This window comes from Ovis canadensis, chromosome 6 (genome assembly GCF_042477335.2).
Source record: "Ovis canadensis isolate MfBH-ARS-UI-01 breed Bighorn chromosome 6, ARS-UI_OviCan_v2, whole genome shotgun sequence".
Lineage (NCBI taxonomy): Eukaryota > Metazoa > Chordata > Mammalia > Artiodactyla > Bovidae > Ovis > Ovis canadensis.
This window is the reverse complement of record NC_091250.1, coordinates 58546179-58565626: the sequence shown is the minus strand read 5'-3', so window position 1 is coordinate 58565626 and position 19448 is coordinate 58546179. Positions and strand designations below refer to the sequence as shown.

Below are 19448 nucleotides of genomic sequence, written 5' to 3'. Positions count from 1 at the left end.
AATGAGTGCAATTGAGTGAAAGTTTGAACATTCCTTGGCACTGCCTTTCTTTGGGGCTGGAATGAAAACTGACCTTTTCCAGTTCTGTGGCCACTGCTGTGTTTTCCAAATTTGCTGGCCTATTGAGTGCAGCACTTTAACAGCATCATCTTTTAGGATTTGAAATAGCTAGCTGGAATTCCATCACCTCCACTAGCTTTGTTGGTAGTGATGCTTCCTAAGGCCCACTTGACTGCACTCCAAGACGTCTGGCTCTAGGTGAGTGATCACACCGTCATGTGATCGTATGACCCATCATTATCTGGGTCATTAAAATCTTTTTTATATAGTTCTTCTGTGTATTCTTGCCACCTCTTCTTAATATCTTCTGCTTCAGTTAGGTCATGAGCCTTGTCTAATTTACCTCTGGATCCCCCAAATCCTGGGACAATAGCAGAAACCTAGTAGAGACTCAATAAATAGCTCTTGAGTGAATGAATAAATTTCAACAATATTCAACATAAAGTAAAGAAGATGAATGCAATGACTGCCTTGGTGCTTCTCCAGACAGGTCAGTCTTACAAGTCTAAGAAAAGAGACTCACTGAGCATGGACAAGGGCTCAGCATCAGTCCCAGGGTGTGAGGTACAAAGACAGAAAGCCAGGGCCGTGACACATTAAAGAACTTTCCACTGGAGAGTTTGCTGTAAATTTCTGACATAATCCATTGGAATACCTGGGCTTCCCTGTTGGCTCAGATGGTAAGGAATCTGGCTGCAATGCAGGACACCCAGGTTCGATCCTTGGGTTGGGAAGATCCCCTGGAGAAGAGAATGACAACCCACTCCAGTATTCTTGCTTAGAGAATTCCATGAACAGAGGAGACTGGTGGGCTACAGTCCATAGGGTCACAAAGAGTCAGACATCATTGAGTGACTAAGCACAGCACAGCACATGATTATATGTTTAAGAGTATGGAGGGAAAAAGAGGAGATATATGTATACATATAGCTGATGCACTTTCCTGTACAGTAGAAACTAAGAAAACACCGCAAAGCAACTATTTCCTGATGGCTGTGCCTGCAGTGCAGGAGATCCAGGTTCAATGAGTGGGTTGTGAAGATCCCCTGGAGGAGGCTACTTACTCCCATATACTTGCCTGGAGAATACCAATGGACAGAGGAGCCTGTTGGGCTACAGTCCATGGGGTCACAAAGAGTCACACATGACTGAGCAACTAATGTTTTCACACTTACACTCCAGTAAACACTTAAAACAATAAAAAAAAATTTTTTAATTAAAAAAAGAACGAGTTTGGAAAGAAACTAAGCCAAGAGGAGAGAAGCATTCCTATTTTAAAAGATGATTTCCTGAATAATAATTGTAAATTCATATACAGAACTTGTGTTGCATTCAAAGTTTGCCAAGCAGGGTCCCTTTATCTCTTCTTAGAGTTATTATCTTCCAATTTTAAATAATAATTGAGATTTTTGTGTACATTTCATTTATTCAATCATTAATTTGTTCATTCCTCAAATATGCCTTTAGAGAGACACTACTATATGCTTGATTACAAACATTATAAACACTCTTCTTGTACTAAGAAAACTTTAATTGTAGTAGTAACCAGGCATGTTTAGTTGCTCAGTAGTGCCTGACCCTTTACGACTCTTTGGACTGTAGCCTGCCAAGGCTCCTCTCTCCGTGGGATTTCCCAGTCAAGAATACTGGAGTGGGTTGCCATTTCCTTCTCCAGGGATCTTCCCAACCCAGGGATAAAACCGGCATCTCCTGTGCCTCCTGCATTGCAGGCAGATTCTTTACTCACTGAGCTATCGGGGAAGCCCCTTAAACGTAAGTAGAGACTACAAATAAATTCATAAATAATTATCATACAGTATTATTATTAAAGGTAAGTCCCCATCCCAAACTGAGGGCATATGAAAATCTACTCTGAAAGCAGAGTAGCAGTATGGTTTCAAAAGTGAACTATGGTGACAGGCTACCTAAGTTCTATCCCAAAATCTTCACCTACTAGTTCAGTGACCTCAGGAGAGTTACTTTATCTCTCTGAGTTATATTTTCTTGTCTGTAAAATGTAGGCAATAATAGAAACCTATTTCAATAATTGTTCTGAGAGTTTAATGAGTTGATAAATTGAACATGCTTAGAACAGTTCTTGGCACAGATAACTATGATTCTAATAATGATTATTATTGTTATTGTTGTCCTGAGTGACATCTAAACTGATCCTTAAAAGATGGATACAAATGACCCACATAAGGCAAGGAGGAGGGATCCAGGAAGAGAAAAAAGGGAAACAATTGTGCAAAAGGCCAAAAGAAGAATGGAAATCAACAAAGACCTCCCAAATGTGAACAGTCTGCTTATTCCAAGTTTGCAACAAGGAGCCAGCCATTATCACTAGCATTTGGCAGATACTCAAAGGCTATCAGGGAGGCAGGAAAGCTTCACAATAAAAACAGTGAGGGGAGGATCCTGGTACCTTTTGATTGAAAGCTGTTGGCACAGGGAGGCTGGAGGTGGGCTGACTGGAACCAGGGCATCTTGGGTAATTGGGTTGGGGAGCAAATTTGCCTTTTTCTGATTGGTCCTAAGTTCAAAGAGGACAGAGGAACAAAAACAAAGAAGGGGCAGTTGTTGACCATATTCTGACTTTTCTGGGTCAACTGATACAGAAATTGTGGTTTGGCTGCCTGGACTTTTCATGAGGGTCAGAGTTTTACCATCATATATGGCATGGCCTTTATTTGTAAATTCATTCTCTTAGGACAATATGGCTCTTTCTGGTAACTGAAAGCTCACAATAAGGAGAATGTATAGCTCAGCAGAAGGGAAATGAGAATAGTGAGAGGTAAGCAGCATAAGCAGAAGCCAGATTATGCAAGGTCATGGGTTGTCTGTCTGTCTGTAAGAATGGGTAATTTTTAACAACAGCTCACTTATTTTGCAAGCATGAACATCATGTGGGTCATGCATAGCAACTCCATACTTGGAAGCCCCTTTTGCATGCCATTACTCACTGGGTAGACATAATAAGTTACACCACCCAGAAGATGTCCAAGTTGTAATCCATAGATCATGTAAATATGTTACTTCTTATGTTACTTCAAAGGGACTTTGCAGATATCATTCTGATTAAGGATCCTGAGTTGGGAAGATGTTTCTAGATTGTTCAGGTGGACCCACTCTGCCACATGAGTCCTTAGAAGTGAAAGAGGATGGCAGAAGAATGGGTCGAAGAGATGCAACAACAGAAAAAAGAGTCACAAGAGGTGGCAGCATAAGAGAGATTCAGCCAACTATTGCTGGTTTTGAAGATGGAAGAAGGGAGCCAGCAGCTGAGAAGTGCAGGTGGCCTACAGAGGCTGAAAACGGTCCTCAGCTCAGTCATCCAAGAAAAGGAGACTCCAGTCCGACAACCCCAAGAAACTGAATTCTGCTAACAACATGAATGAACTGAGAAACAGAGTCTCCCTTAGATCTTTGTAAAAGACATGCAGCCTGTAAGCACAGAGGTTTTTATTCTGGAGAGACCTGTGTCAGACTTCTAACCCACATAATTCTAAGGTAGTAAATTTGTGTGACTTTAGGCAAGTAAGCCTGTAATAATTTGTTGTAGCAGCCATGGAATACTAATCCACTCACCAAAGTTTATAAAGCTTTCCTCTCTCTGTAAAAGATCATTCCACCATTCCATCTCTGGGCCTCTGTAAGCCCATATTTCCTCCTTTGTAAAATGGAATATCCAAAGATCTGTATGATGGAATCATCTTGATATTGGACTGTGTTAAGGTTTTCATGGTCAATGCCTTCCACTGGCTTTGAATATAAAAATAATATCAGTTTTTGTTTTTTGTATTCATACTATACGTACATGATGTCACACATTTTGTTTAATCCCTGCACTAAGTCCAAGAGGTAGGCATTTTTAGTTTCAGTAAATATATGAAAAAACAGAGACTCAGAAAGTGACTTCCAGACTTCAAGTGACAATGTTTTCAGATAGCAAAGCCAACATTTAAAGCCAGTCTGTCTCACTATAAAGACTGAGCTGTTCCCACTGTGACATTCCCCTTCTTACACTAATGTTTCTGAAACAAAATCACAGTGATACTGTTTTCCTAGCCTTAATAATCACCTACTTTGGATCTGATTCATAATATCATGGTTTTTTCTTATTTCTGGAGGAATCAATGATTTATAAGCATCATTTAATATGATGCAATCATTAATGATGGCAATCAATGTAATTCAAACAACATGATGATGTGCAATTGAATTGAAGATTTAAAAATTTTAAGTAAAATTTTTTCTAACTCATCAACATGGCAGAGCAACAAAGCATTGCATACTTAATATTTATCATCCCAGAACTTTACCTCTGGTCTATTCAGTCCTCCAGTGAAACCTTTCCATGATGCAATGGAGTGAGGCATTGAAGAGCAGAGCTCCAGAGTCAGACAATTCAGACAAGTGATCATGGACAAATTACATAACTGCCTCTCTACACCCACATTTCCTCATCTCTAAAAGAGGAATAGTAATAGCGTCACCTCAGGAGTATTTAAGCACTGAGAACAAATAGTCAGAGAGTTCTCTAGCTTTACCAAACTCTTACAATTCAGGGTAACTCATTCTATCCATTAATACTTTTTTATTATTATTATTTCTTGGTTGCATGGCATGTAGGCTCTTAGTTCCCAAACCAGGGATTGAACCCTCTGCATTGAAAGCAGAAGTCTTAACCACTGGACTGCCAGGGAAATCCCCATAAATATGTATTTTTAAATGATCGTCAGTTACCAACCTAGGGAGCCTGAAACCCCAAGAAGTCATATGGACTCTGTTCTACGTCTTGATATTTAGGGCAGGGTTATTTTAAGTATTAAAACCTTCATAGCCTTCTTTCACAGTTACTATCATCACCTTTGTTTTAATTAAACCCATTCCTTCTTATTTGATCTTTGAAAATATGAAGCATATTTAAGTCAAAGGTCTTTTGGAAATAGGGAAAAGCCCACTCAGATTAACTCAAATGTAAAGGTGGCACTAGAGGCAGGAGGCTGACTGGTAGGGAATGCAGTGAGCATTATTTGAAATGACAGAGAGATATCAGATACCAAACGACAGGAAATAATCACAACTGGAACTTAAAGCTGGGAGCTGAGAAAATCTTAACCTCTCAAAAAGACTGATGTCTCCTACCCTAACTTCCCTCAACACATCCACTCCATTCCTCTCCTGCTCAGAAAACCAGTTTCCTTTGTGTAGCCAATTTGTTATGGTCTCAAAATGGGCATCCTATCTGCCAAGACTACCTCACAACCCTAGTGCCAACCACCCACCAAATCAGGCTTCAACTCCTCAATTCCAAACATCCCTGAGACAGGGAGGCAGTTGAAAAGGATTAGCTTTTCTAATGAAGTTACAAATTTTATATGTCACAGGGAAATAAGTTTTCCCCCATCCAGTCAGCTGTGGCCAAGAGTGGAGCAGGGTTATATAGAACAAAGAAATGGGAAAATTCCCTTAAAAGAGCATCTGGCTGAAACTTTCAAAGATAATGTCTCAGTTCATAAAATAACTATACTGGAATTCTTCTAGTCAAACTGTAAATGTCTTAATGAAGAATGAACTTTGACCTAGTGCCTACCTGTGTCATACGTATAATTCTCTAGGTTCACTCCTCCTTAGACCCAACCACCAATTTCTGATGGCATACTTCCTGTGCTAGTCTCCTATTGCTGCAGTAACAAATTACTACAAACTTAGTGGCTTAAACCAATACCAAGTTATTATCTTAGCGTTCTAGGCATCAGATGTCCAAAATGGTTCTCACTGAGCTAAAATCAAGATGTCAGCAGAGCTTCATTCCTTCTGGGAGTTCCCAAAGAGAATCCATTTCCTTGCCTTTTCCAGCTTCTAGAGGCTCATGACCCCTTCCTCCATCATCAGAGCCAGCACTGAAACTCCTGTCTCCTCTCTGACCTCTGCTTCAGTTCTTATACCTTCTCTCTCTGACTGTGATCATCTTACTTAGCTTTTTTAAGGATCTGTATGATGACATCCATCCAGATAAACCAGGATAATCTCCCCATCTAAAGATCCTTAACTTAAGCACATCTATAAAGTCCCTTTTATCATGTAAGATAATATATTCAGTTTCTAAGAATGAAGACATGGACATCTTTGAGGGGGCATTATTCAGTCTACCACGCTGCCCAATATAGAGTAGGAGATTAATAAGTGCGCTTTTAGTTTACTTAACTAACATTCCTCTAAGTGTGCTAATATTTTAAATCTTAAAGTGTGAAAGAAATTCTGCATAACCATTTCTTTTCCTTTCCCCTTTCTATTTCCAATAATTGGGTCTTTTGCTAATCACTTGAAACTTACATTTGAGACAGATATGAAAACGTACTTGAACAGTTGAGAAATACAGAAATATGCGATTTCAGTTGCCAGCTCAATCTCTTCTTGTTAAGCCTCAAAAACTTGACATTTGAAAGAGAAAAGCTGTGTAATAATTCCACTTTGTAAAATATTCTTCCAGTTTGGGAACATGGGATTTTATTTACACATTTCCAAATGTCCTCTTATCAAGCTTTAAAATAGGAAGTCGAATAAAAAAACTTGAGTTTCTTGGAAAAGACAGTGACAAGGATTCTCTAATTCTTTACATGCTCTTTGAGAAAATGTTTAAACAGAAAAAACAAATGATGGCCTTTCTGAGTTAAAACAGTTCCAACTGCTTCAACAGATCACTGCACAAGAATGAGCAACCACTTATTGAAATTCTGCCTACTGGAAGCACCTCCAGTGCCCTCTTGCTCATGGAAAAGTCTGTAATATTAATCAGCTTTGGCTTTACAAAAGCTAGTGCCAAACATAAAAAGCTCAGTGCTGAGACAGTGTGATCTCCACGTGAGAACTGCACCAGTGGGTCCCTCACATTGTCTGGGTGGCCTCAGTGACTCCAGCCTCCTGCCACCACCACTCTCTACCTTCTCTGCTGCCCTGTTCTTAGACGTCTAATCTACAGCGAGCTCCATGAACCTCTGTGTATCTGGAGTTGGTGTGAAGTACCTAGACATGTTGAGGTATTGCCACCGGTCCATAATCCTTTATCTGAAAATCTTGGCAGCCATGTTTTCAGAATTTGGGGGTTTTTAGAAAAGAAACACAGTAAATATTGTATATTAATACCCCCACTGGGGGTGGGTCAGTATCCCTTAATATTTCTGCAGTAAAACAGATAAATATTCTAAGCAAAATGAACTAAGATAACATTAAAACTTTGTCATCAACTCAGGTCAGCTTTTGCTGCCTACTTTGTTTTAGAATCAAACTAGTAAAAAAAAGGACTCAATATTAGAACCTTTTGGATTTTAGAATTTCAGATAAAGAATTATGGACCCATATTACAAGGTGGTGGGTTTTTTGTTGTTGTTTACCACCCAAATGGAAACTCAGTAAAAACTCCAAACTCCTAGAATCATAGGCTAGAGCAGTGGCATGAGTTTTAGTAATGTAGGGCCTCCACCTCATGTTACTATCAGGGATAGTATAGCACAAAGCATGTGTGAGTGTGTGTGTGTGTGTGTGTGTGTGTGTGTTAGTCACTCAGTCGTATCCGACTGTTTGCGACCCCATGGACCGTAGCCTTCCACGTTCCTCTGCCCATGGGATTCTCTAAGCAAGAATACTAGAGTGGGTTGCCATTCCCTTATCCAGCGGATCTTCCCGACCCAGGGATTGAACCCAGGTCTCCTGCATTGCAGGTAGATTCTTTACCATCTCAGCCACCAGGGAAGCCCAGCACAGCCACAGGGAAGCCCAGCATGTGGTTTCATGTTGTAAATGTCTCTGGAACCTTACGTTTTTGACATGAGACAGAACTAGGTTGAACTCAGCTCTAACTAAATGTGTTGTCTTGGCAAATTTATGCCCAGCCTTACACCTCAGATTACCATGATTCCCTCTGTTTAGGGAAAGCCCTCCTCACTCACAGGGCTGTTAGGAGCATTGACTCAGCAAAGGCAGGTGCAGTGCTTGGTACAGGAAGCTGCACATACTATATACTCAATAAAAATCAACCACTACCATGGCAACCCACTCCAGTACTCTTGCTTGTAGAATTCCAAAGACAGAGGAGCCTGGTGGGCTACAGTCCATGGGATCACAAAGAGTCAGACACGACTGTGCAACTAACTAACTACCCTTAGAGTGATCTTTATGATGGTTATTGGTCTAGTTCAGTTAAGTGTTTACTGAATTCTTCCCTGCAGGGCACTGTACTAGATCACAGGGGTAAATAAGGCAGACATATCTGCCCACTACCCTGTAAACAATTTCAGGGATTCTCTCATATTTCTGTTAAGAGTATGGAGCACTGTCCCTGACACAAAGTAGACACTTGATGTATGTTTGCTGGGTTGAATTAAACACAAAGTGCTCACAATCAAGCAGGGGATTTAATAATGCCAAGAGTGAAGAATGTACAAAACATTTTAAGAGGTTTTCAAAGCACTATGAGAATTTAAAGGAAAAAAAGTATTTTTTGTCCTGAGATAGGGACTCTAAAGAAGAGAACACGTTTGTGCTGGAGCTTGCGCTGTGTGCTGTGCTTAGTCCTTTAGTCGCGTCCGACTCCTTACAACTCCATGGACTGCAGCCCACCAGGCTCCTCTGTCCATGGGGATTCTCCAGGCAAGAATATTGGAGTGGGTTGCCATGTTCTCCTCCGGGGATCTTCCCAACCCAGGGATCGAACCCAGGTCTCCCGCACTGCATGGAGATTCTTTATCATCTGAACCACCAGTGCTAGACCTTAAAAGTATACAAAACATTTCACAGGCATAGTTGGGAATTTTTTTTAAAAAGCCATTCCAGGCAGGAGGAAAAACTTTAAAGTTTTTCTTCAAAAGTGGAAAATTACATAGCATGTTTAATATGTAGTAGGTTATGTGCTTAGGGCATTGTGTGGAGGAACTGCATAGACCACATGCATGGGGGAATTTCAGCCTGGAATGCCTCAGAGGTGAGTCAAGACTAAGTCAAGTAAAACCTGAAATGATATATGAAGGAGTTTAGATGACTAAAAAAATTTTATGTTGCTTTGTTTTAGCAGGAGATGATGCAAGCCAGCATGTCTTGGGCCAAGCTTTCAGAAAATTGCTGTGGTGGCATTTTGAACGAAGGATTAAAGGACAAAGAAAGAGAGTGAGAGTAGGTATATCCATCAAGGGCATATCAAAAAGCCCTTGATGAGGATGATAAACATCTAAACCAGGGAAGGGAGAGAGAAGATGATTGGAGCCAGCAGGGGGAAGAAGTTAAAGAGGCATGAGAAGAATGGATCAGATTTGGCAACTAGTTAGATGTAAGAAGAAAAGAAAAGAGAAGATTCAGAGATTACTCGTAGCTTTTAATCCTTGAAGGTTATGAGGGTGCCAAAGAAAAGAGAGGGTACAGATGATGGATTAAGATGGTGGAAAAGTACAAGTTAATTTTTAAACTGAGCCACAAATTACCTCCTGTTCAAAGTCAAAAAATAAAACTGGCCGCTGATGCCTAGAAAGGAGACCTTTAACCAAGAACAGTTAAAAACAGGGCCTAATGTCTTTAGAATCAAGTCATGGGCCTGCTAAACTTATATTTTCCTTATCTGGGGGAAGCCACTTGAAAGTCACGGTGTGGTGCCTCCATAAATTGTGCTTCCATTTCACAATGCACAGGTTTCCCCCCACCTCTACACTGAAAGCAAGTGCACAGGTCCTCCTAGGAGCTGTTAGCACAGGCTGTTCTCACTACGTTTGTTGTTGCTGTATACAGGAAAGCAGATAACTTAATCAAGGAGAACCTCTCAGTTTCAGTGCTGTCTCTTTGAAGCACAGGTGTGGTGAGGCAACCTCACAGTTGTGAGATGCTGAGAGAACATGCCTCCCAAATCCTGCACATTAAGCACCCCCTTGCCTCACCCTGTCCCAACCCTAGGAGTCATGGGAAATCTTACCCAGAACAAAGGAGCAATAAAGGTTCTTTATGAAGAAGTCGTTACATTGTCATGCAGGGGTTACAAAACTTTTTCCATAAATGACCATGTGGTAAACATTTCAGGCTTTGCAGGCTGTACAGTCTTTGTCCCAACTATTCAATGCTACCATAGTAGTGGGAAAGCAACCTCAGACTACACATAATGAAGGGGTACAGTTGTATTACAAATAAAACTTTATGTATAAAAATAGGGATCATGGCAAGTTTGGGTCTCAAGTCATAGTTTGCCAACTCCTGTTGTGTGGAAGGAGTTAGCCAAACCTTAGGCTTAAATTCCAGATCCACCCAAAAATACAAATTTACAAAATATCTGGATTTGAACATGCACGTATGTAAAATGTGATACTTATACCTTCCTCGTTGATTTGTGGGGTTTAGAGAAAATGTATGCAAAATGCTTCATAAATAATAGGCTTTCAAATAGGGCAACAGTCTTTTTCATTACAAGGCATAAGACGAATAATAACTAACACTTATTGAATGCTTTTATGCTATACCAGCTACTGTGTAAAGTACTTTAAAAGACCGTTGCATTAACTCTTCCAACATTTGGAAGTAGGAGCTATTACAGTATCCCTCTCTCCTCGTGGGGAAACTGAGGCACCAAGCGAGGTCCATGAGATGCTCACAAAGATAGTAAGTGAAATCTCTGGCACTTACTCCAAAGTGAACAGATTCCAGGGCCTCTGGGGCCAACCTCTGTGCTAGCTAATTAACTCCACTAATTCAGTTCCAGTTGAAATACTCAGAATCTTCTCAAGTTCTGCAGGGCTTTTCATGACTTACCATAGCATAACACAACTGAAAATAGGTTATACATAACCTTTGGAAATTCACCTTCAGGTTAATACTCAAGTAACATTTTACATAAATAAAACACTTCTTCCAACCCACTTCCTGCCCATCTATTTCCACCCCTCCCAACAAAAATCTCCAGTTGAGGGAAACCAGAATAATACTGGAAAAGTTAATGGAAACCCATTTCAAAAAATTTATCCTATAATCACTCTAAAAACTTGCAATCTCGAAGCTATGCTGCAGAATAGCATCCTGGATTAATTATGCCAGACTGCAGCAATAACCTTGAATTAAAGCTGCAACCTTCTATTTTTAAGAAACACTTGCCTTTCTGGTTGATGAAACCTGTCGTCCCATCAGGTAACAGACGTGACCAGGAAAGAGAGAAGCGGTAATGAGTCAATCCAAGCTGTTTGATACATTTCAAATCTTCCTCCCACAGAGTGTAGCTGCCACAAGCTACATCGCCAGTCTGGTTCTTGAAAACTCTCTCTCCTCCCTGATGGGTGAATGTGTCCCAGACACAAGGGCCTTTTCCATCTGCATCCCAGCCTCCTGAGAAAAAGAAGAAAATGAAACCGTTACACTCTTGACATCAAGAGGCATATGTGGAATGTAAATATTTGTCACCAAAAGAACATCCCTCATTAACTCAATGTACCATATTGATAACTTTAAAATATGTCTTTAAAATAACATGCATGAGCGGGTTATGTGTTCAGCTGTCCTTGATCCCTGAAGCTGACTGGTGGCAAATGAAAAATTATTGCATAATGCCGCTGCATAGCAGGCTTTCACGGTTCATTATCTGAAGATCTCCCAGCTGGTAGACAGAGGCAGGGCTCAGCTTATGAGCGTCTGAGTTGAAAACATCTCCTTCTTGTGAACATTTCTCCTGGCCCTGACAGACACACCTTGTCCTCACTGTGCATAAAGCAGTCTCGGACTCTATCTTTGACCCTTGACACCTGAACCCTATCTTCCTGTCATCTAACCATGGAGCCTGAGATGGTCCAGTCAGCGATTGTGGGAAGGGTGTTAGTTCCTGCCATTGCTGAGATGATAAAAGTATCCTACATTCATTCATTCACTCATCCCTTATTTCAACACATGCTCTGTATCAGGCTCCAAGCTAAGCTTAGTGGATACCAGGGTGAACTCTGCTGCAATTCTTGTCCTTGTCAATTACATGAGATTATAAAACAGCCAACATAATGGTTCCTGCAAGAAAGCCAGGAAGAGGTGTTTATCCAGATGTGGGCAAGAGTCAGAAAATTCTTAGAGTAGACACTCCTAGACTGAATTCCAGAGGAGATGTTGACTCACCAAAGTGAAATGCTAGGAGGTAGGGGTGAGAGAAAATAGAAAAAAAACGAGGAGCTAGGATCAGAATAAGCCCAGAGGTAAGAAAGAACATCACACATTAGAGGGACAGAAAGCAAAAATCACATTAGATTTGAAATATGTTCACACAGAAATTTTGTCTAAAATGGTAGTTAGAATCCATTTTATGGTACAAATGATTAATTTTTTAAAATCTCATGACTCTTTAATTCCACTTCTAAGGGCATACCCTGAAAGTGTGCTCATATATTTTCACAAAAAAGATTATATGAGATTATTGAGGCACAGTTTTCTGTCACAGCAAAATCCTGGAAACAACCTATGTCCTACCAACAGAACAGATAATTAACTTTAGGTATATTCAAAGAGAAGAGACACAGATAAGTTGTTACAGTGAATGAATCAGAGTATAGGTAACCCTCTACTCTGCTCTGACTGTTTGTGCCCCCCCAAATTCAGAGGTGGAAATCCTAACACCCAATGTGATGATTTGGGGAGGAGCTTAAGTCAGGATAGTGGAGCGTTCATGAACGAGATTACTGCTTCTAAAAGGAGACCCCACAGCACTCCCTACCTCCTCTGCCCGTGAGGATACAAGAAGCCTGTGATGAGGAAGAAGGTCCTCACCTGGCCACACTGGCGCCCTAACCCCAATTTACAGCACCCAGAACTGTGAGGAATAGACGCGTGTTACTTACAAATCCCCTAGTTTAAGGTCTTTTGTTAGAGCAGTCCAAATGGGCTAAGACATCCTCAAAACTATAAAGTTAAACTAAAGAAAAAATCAAGACTTGAAATATATATACAGGAATGAATACATGGAACACCGCAGATTTTTATGGCAGTGAGACTACTAAAATTGTGCATGCCTTTCCCTCTGGGCAGTGAGTCTGCTCCCCTAACCCCATGTTGTTCAAGGGTGGACTCTATTCTGTGTGATACTATAATAGTGGATACATGACATTATACATTTGTCAAAACCCACACACTGCGGACTTCATTGAATAATAATGTATCAGTATTTACCCACCCTTTGTAACCAATGACCCACACTAATGCTAGGTAGGGGAAATTGGGGGAATGGGATACATGAGAATTCTGTACTTTGTGCTCAATTTTTCTATAACTCTAAAATTGCTCTAAAATATAAAGGTTATTAATTTTAAAAAGATTATATACAGTACTGTATCATGTTTTATACAAAATATATAAAACCAAAGATGGATTTTCTGAACATATACCTTTGAGGTAAACACATAACTGCATGCCTGGAGATGGTCAGTTCAAGCTGGTGGCTGCCTTTGGGTAGACAGGGAGGGAAATGGGAATAAGCAGGAGCCTGAGGGCCCTTTGCATCTCTTATATTTCACTCCTTAAGCTGGCTAACAGGTATCTAAGAGGCTATTGATTACATTATCCACTACCATTTTTATATACCTGAAATAGTTCAAAACGACTTTCACTCAAGAAAGGAAGTCACAGCTAGAGTAAATAGACTAAAACAATTATAGGAAAGTTTTTTAGGTCTACATCTAGCATTAATTTTCTCATATTTCGTGCACAATTCTGATAGGATTAGACATAGTCTCCAGACCAACAAAAAGACAACAAGCACTATAATTTACAGGAGAGAACCATGGGGACACAGGAAGACTACTTAAAGGAGGAGCTCTGATATCAAGGCAGGGTAGTAAAGATCTATACAAAGAAATTATGAATATTACGAATTATTATACTTTGGGGCCATATCATATAGAGGCAAAAAGCTTTATACATCCCAGTGGCTCTCAAGTTATGTCTATATATGGGGTTTGGAGGGAAAAAGAAAAAGAATACTGATATTCAATCTTAGAATGAAATAGGTATGAATACTAAAATACAACTTCAGTCAAGCATGGTATTCATAGTTTGAATAATTGATTTACAATAAATGAAAGAGCTTAATCTCAGAGAGTTTAGGCAGTTGTGCGCTGGTAAATATTAACAATTGGTTGTATATTTAAAAACATATATACCGTTGGGTATACATATTTATTACAAATTATATTGGCATAGAGGTATATTGGGATAAAGGACATATAATACACAATTTCCAAATAACAATATGCGATGCTCTTTACTGCATATTCCTTATAGCCCATTGATTCTCATAGAATACTTGTTTAGATGTTTGCCAGACTCTTATATGGGGAGCCGATCTACAATATACAACCTGACAAATGGGAGAAGTTCTCATGTGACTGTTGATCGGTATCTTTGCTTAAATTAACATGTACAATGAAAGGAAAATGATAATATATCAGAATTTCACTTGTTCATCAGTGACATGAGCAATTTTCTTGCTAAATTGGTAATAGTTTTCAAACTCTGGAAGAGTGTTTCCTTGATTTTTTTTTTTTTTTGGTCCTACTCACAATGTAACAGTTACAGGCATTCTACACATTCATTTACTCTGCATTACTTATACTTTATCTGTCACTTTCTTGAGTCCAGGCAACCAACAAAACAATAAATCAAATGCTGACTTGTAGCACTTGCCAATTTCTGTGGTGTAAATACTTACACATGACCAATTTCAAGCCCCCCAAAGGACAGCACTGAAGGCAGAGTTGCAAGAGGAACAATGGCCCATCATTAGACAGTATTTCTTCTATACAGGAACAAGTAGCCTCAAGGGTATAGCTAATAATAAAATGTGTTAAAATAACTAGAAGATAAGGATTTGAATATTTATTATCTTTGTTTTTAATGTAAATTATTTATTTATGTTTATGTAATTGAATCTTTAATACTGGCTATATATTTAAGAATCAGCTCATAAGGGATTTTCCTGGTCGTCCAGCGGTTAAGAATCCACCTTTCAACGTAAGGGACACGGGTTCAATCCTTGGTCAGGGAAATAAGATTCCACATGCCGCAAGGCAACTAAACCTGAGCACTGCAACTGCTTAGCCTGTGTATTTTAGAGGCCCAGAGCCACTGGAGAGAAGCCCAAGCACTGCAATGAAGAATCCATACACGCAACAAAAGATCCTACATGCCACAACAAAAATCCTATGTGCTGCAACTAAGACCTCATGCAGCCAAATAAACAGACATTAAAAAAGAATCAGCTTGTAAAATTAATGAACATTTAATAGTAGGCACTGGTGAGCCAGTACAAGCTGGCTTCACGTATCACCAATAAGTGCCTTCCCTAAGACAACACTTTTCATTAAGTGGTAGAACCAAGATATGGGGACTTCTCTGGTGGCTCATTGATAAAGAATCCACCTGCAATGCAGGAGCCGCAGGAGATGCAGGTTTGATCCCTAGATTGGGAAAATCCTCTGGAGGAGGGCATGGCAACTCACTCCAGTATTCTTGCCTGGAGAATCCCACAGACAGAGGAGCCTGGCAGGCTACAGTCCAGAGGGTCGCAAAGAGTTGGACGTGACTGAAGCAACTTATGCGCAGAACCAAGATGTGTTTCAGATCTGTCTGATACTGAAGTTCAAGTCCTTCCACTGGACCACACTGCTGTTAGTAATAAAGCCTGACTGATGAGTCAACTGACACCCATGATACTCAATGTAAGAAGCATTAGATGTGAATAACTTGACATGCATTTTGGAACACAGTCCTTCTTAAGTGCTTGCAATAAATTTTGACAATTTTAAGAGGTCAGTGTCAGCAGGAAAATGCACTTATGTGGAGTAGTTTATTTTAGGTGTATACTAGATGAAGCATGTATAAGCAACATTGTTCCTATGAGAACCAGAACATGAATCAAAACTTAACCATTATAGTTGAAATTTTGATAAAAGAAAATATGTATAGTGGCCTTTAAAAAATATATATAGTATACAAACAATGAAAAATCAGAAAGACAAATTAAGGAATCAATTCCATTCACCATGAGTCTGCCTGCAATGCGGGAGACTCAGGTTTGATCCCCAGGTCCGGAGGATCACCTGGTGAAGGAAATGTCAACCCACTCTAGTACTCTTGCCTGGAAAAATCCATGTACAGAGGAGCCTGGTAGGCTACAGTCCTTGCGGTCACAAAGAGTCGGACATGACTGAGCAACTTCACTTTCTTTCACTTTCCATTCATCATTGCAACAAAAAGAATTGAATATCTAGGAATAAGCTCACCTAAGGAGACAAAAGAACTGTACACAGATAATTATAAGACACTGATGAAAGAAATAAAAGACAACATAAACAGATGGAGAGAGATTCCATGTTCCTGAGTAGGAAGAATCATTATTGTGAAAATGACTATACTACCAAATGCAATCTACAGATTCAATGCAATCCCTATCAAATTACCAATGGCATTTTTCACAGAACTAGAACAAAAAATTTCACAATTCATATGGAAACACAAAAGACCCCAAATAGTCAAAACAGTCTTGAGAAAGCAGAATGGCGCTGGAGGAATCAACCTTCCTGACTTCAGAGTATACTACAGTCATCAAGACAGTATGGTACTGGCACAAAAACAAAAATATAGACCAATGGAACAAGATAGAAAGCCCAGAAATAAACCCATGCACCTATGGGTAGCTTATTTTTGACAAAGGAGGCAAGAATATACAATGGAGGAAAGACAGCCTCTGCAATAAATGGTGTTGGGAAAATTGGACAACTACATGTAAAAGAATGAAATTAGAACACTTCCTAATATCATACACAAAGATAAACTCAAAATGGATTAAAGACCTAAAGGTAAGACCAGAAACTATAAAACTCTTAGAGGAAAACATATGCAGAACACTTGATAATGTAAATCAAAGCAATATCCTCTATGATCCACCTCCTAGAGTAATGGAAATAAAAACAGAAATATACAAGTGGGACCTAATTAAACTTAAAACCTTTTACACAGCAAAGGAAACTATAAGGAAAGACAACCATCAAAATGGGAGAAAATAATAGCAAATGAAACAACTGACAAAGGATTAATTTCCAAAATATATAAGCAGCTCATACAACTCAATGCCAGAAAAACAAACAACCCAATCAAAAAGTGGGAAAAAGATCTAAACAGACACTTATCAAATGAAGACATACCGATGGCTAACAAACACATGAAAAGATGCTCAACACTGCTCATTATTAGAGAAATGCAAATCAAAACTACAGTGAGATATCACTTCACACTGGTCAGAATGGCCATCATCAAAAAGTCTACAAACAATAAATGCTGGCGAGGGTGTGGAAAAAAGGGAACTCTTATACTGTTGGTGGGAATGTAAATTGATACAGCCCCTATGGAAGACAGTACGGAGATTCCTTAAAAAACCAGGAATAAAACTACCATCAGTTCAGTTCAGTTCAGTCACTCAGTCGTGTCCGACTCTTTGTGACCCCGTGAATCGCAGCACACCAGGCCTCCCTGTCCATCACCATCTCCCGGAGTTCACTCAGACTCACGTCCATCAAGTCAGTGATGCCATCCAGCCATCTCATCCTCTATCGTCCCCTTCTCCTCCTGCCCCCCAATCCCTCCCAGCATCAGAGTCTTTTCCAATGAGTCAACTCTTCGCATCAGGTGGCCAAAAGTACTGGAGTTTCAGCTTTAGCATCATTCCTTCCAAAGAAATCCCAGGGCTGATCTCCTTCAGAATGGACTGGTTGGATCTCTTTGTAGTCCAAGGGACTCTCAAGAGTCTTCTCCAACACCACAGTTCAAAAGCACCAATTCTTCGGTGCTCAGCCTTCTTCACAGTCCAACTCTCACATCCATACATGACAACAGGAAAAACCATAGCCTTGACCAGATGGACCTTAGTCGGCAAAGTAATGTCTCTGCTTTTGAATATGCTAAACCACCATATGACCCAGCAATCCCACTCCTAGGTGTATACCCTGGGGGAAACCAAAACTGAAAAAGATACATGTATCTAATTGTTCACTGCAGCACTATTTACATAGCTAGAACATGGAAGCAACCTAGATGTCCACAGACAGATGAATGGATAAAGAAGTTGTGGTACATATACACAATAGAATATTACTCAGCTATAAAAAGGAACACATTTGAGTCAGTTCTGATGAGGTGGATGAACCTAGAACCTATTATACAGAGTGAAGGGAGTCACAAAGAGAAAGATAAGTATTGTATTCTAATGCATATATACAGAATCTAGAAAAATGGTACTGAAGAATTTATTTACAGGGGAGCAATGGAGAAACAGACAGAGAACAGACTTATGGACATGGGGAGAGGGGAGGAGAGGGTGAGATGTATGGAAAGAGTAACATGGCAACTTACATTATCATATGTAAAATAGACTGCCAACAGGAATTTGCTGTATGGCTCAGGAAACTCAAACAGGGGCTCTATATCCATCTAGAAAGGTGGGATGGGGAGGGAGATGGGAGGGAGGTTCAAACGGGAGGGGATATATGTATATCTATGGCTGATTCATGTTGAGGTTTGACAGAAAACAACAAAATTCTGTAAAGCAATTATCCTTCAATAAAAAAAAGAAAAAAAATTTATATAGTAGCCAGTCTTCATTAATGTGCTCAGTGTTCAGTCACTCAGTCATGTCCAACTCTTTGTTACCCCCATGGACCATAGCTCCCTAGGTTCCTCTGTCCATGGAATTTTCCAGGCAAGAATATTAGAGTGGGTTGTCATTTGCTATTCCAGGGGACCTTTCCGACCCAGGGATCAAACCTGCATCTCCTGCGTTGGCAGGTGGATTCTTTACCACTGAGCCACCTGGGAAGCCCACTCACTAGTACTTGAATGTAAATTTTCCTGAATGAATGATATTAATAATTCATTTCTTCATCAGGCATTTTCTCAAGATGTGATTATGCCTACTCTTTAAAAGTTCTGACCATTCTGTATGAGGAACAAGACTACTGTTTCCAGGCAGATTACATATTGAGCTCTCCTTCAAACAACAAGTGCCTGATAGAATATGGAAAATGTATTGTTAAATGTGCCATCCATCTTGCAAGATGTTAGGCAACCCAAAATCAAAGCGAGAGAAATTCTGAAGCATAAATGAGTAGTGATGCAGGATTTTGTCTTCAGAGCATCTGAGAAGCCCAGATGTTGTGAGCTTCCATTTTAATGGCCTGTGGGACAAGGGAATAAAAAAAGTTCTAAAGCTCACCAATGATGGGAAACTGATGATAAGATGTTCACACAAGTCTGATGATGCAAGGACTCCACTACTGAGCCAGAATAAACAAGAAACAAGTTCTGCCTAAGAAACAGACAACAAAGGAACTAGCCTGTGG

General features: G+C 39.9%; 1 protein-coding gene across 1 annotated transcript in view; it reads right to left on the bottom strand.

The window, feature by feature from the left end:
* LOC138442443 (cytosolic beta-glucosidase) overlaps positions 1–19448 on the bottom strand; it is a 125258-nt gene that overhangs the window by 67348 nt on the left and 38462 nt on the right. Inside the window, exon 2 of the mRNA XM_069593785.1 lies at positions 11185–11412. Within this exon, the coding sequence (XP_069449886.1) occupies positions 11185–11412 (228 nt within the window). The remainder of the gene's footprint in view (positions 1–11184; positions 11413–19448) is intronic.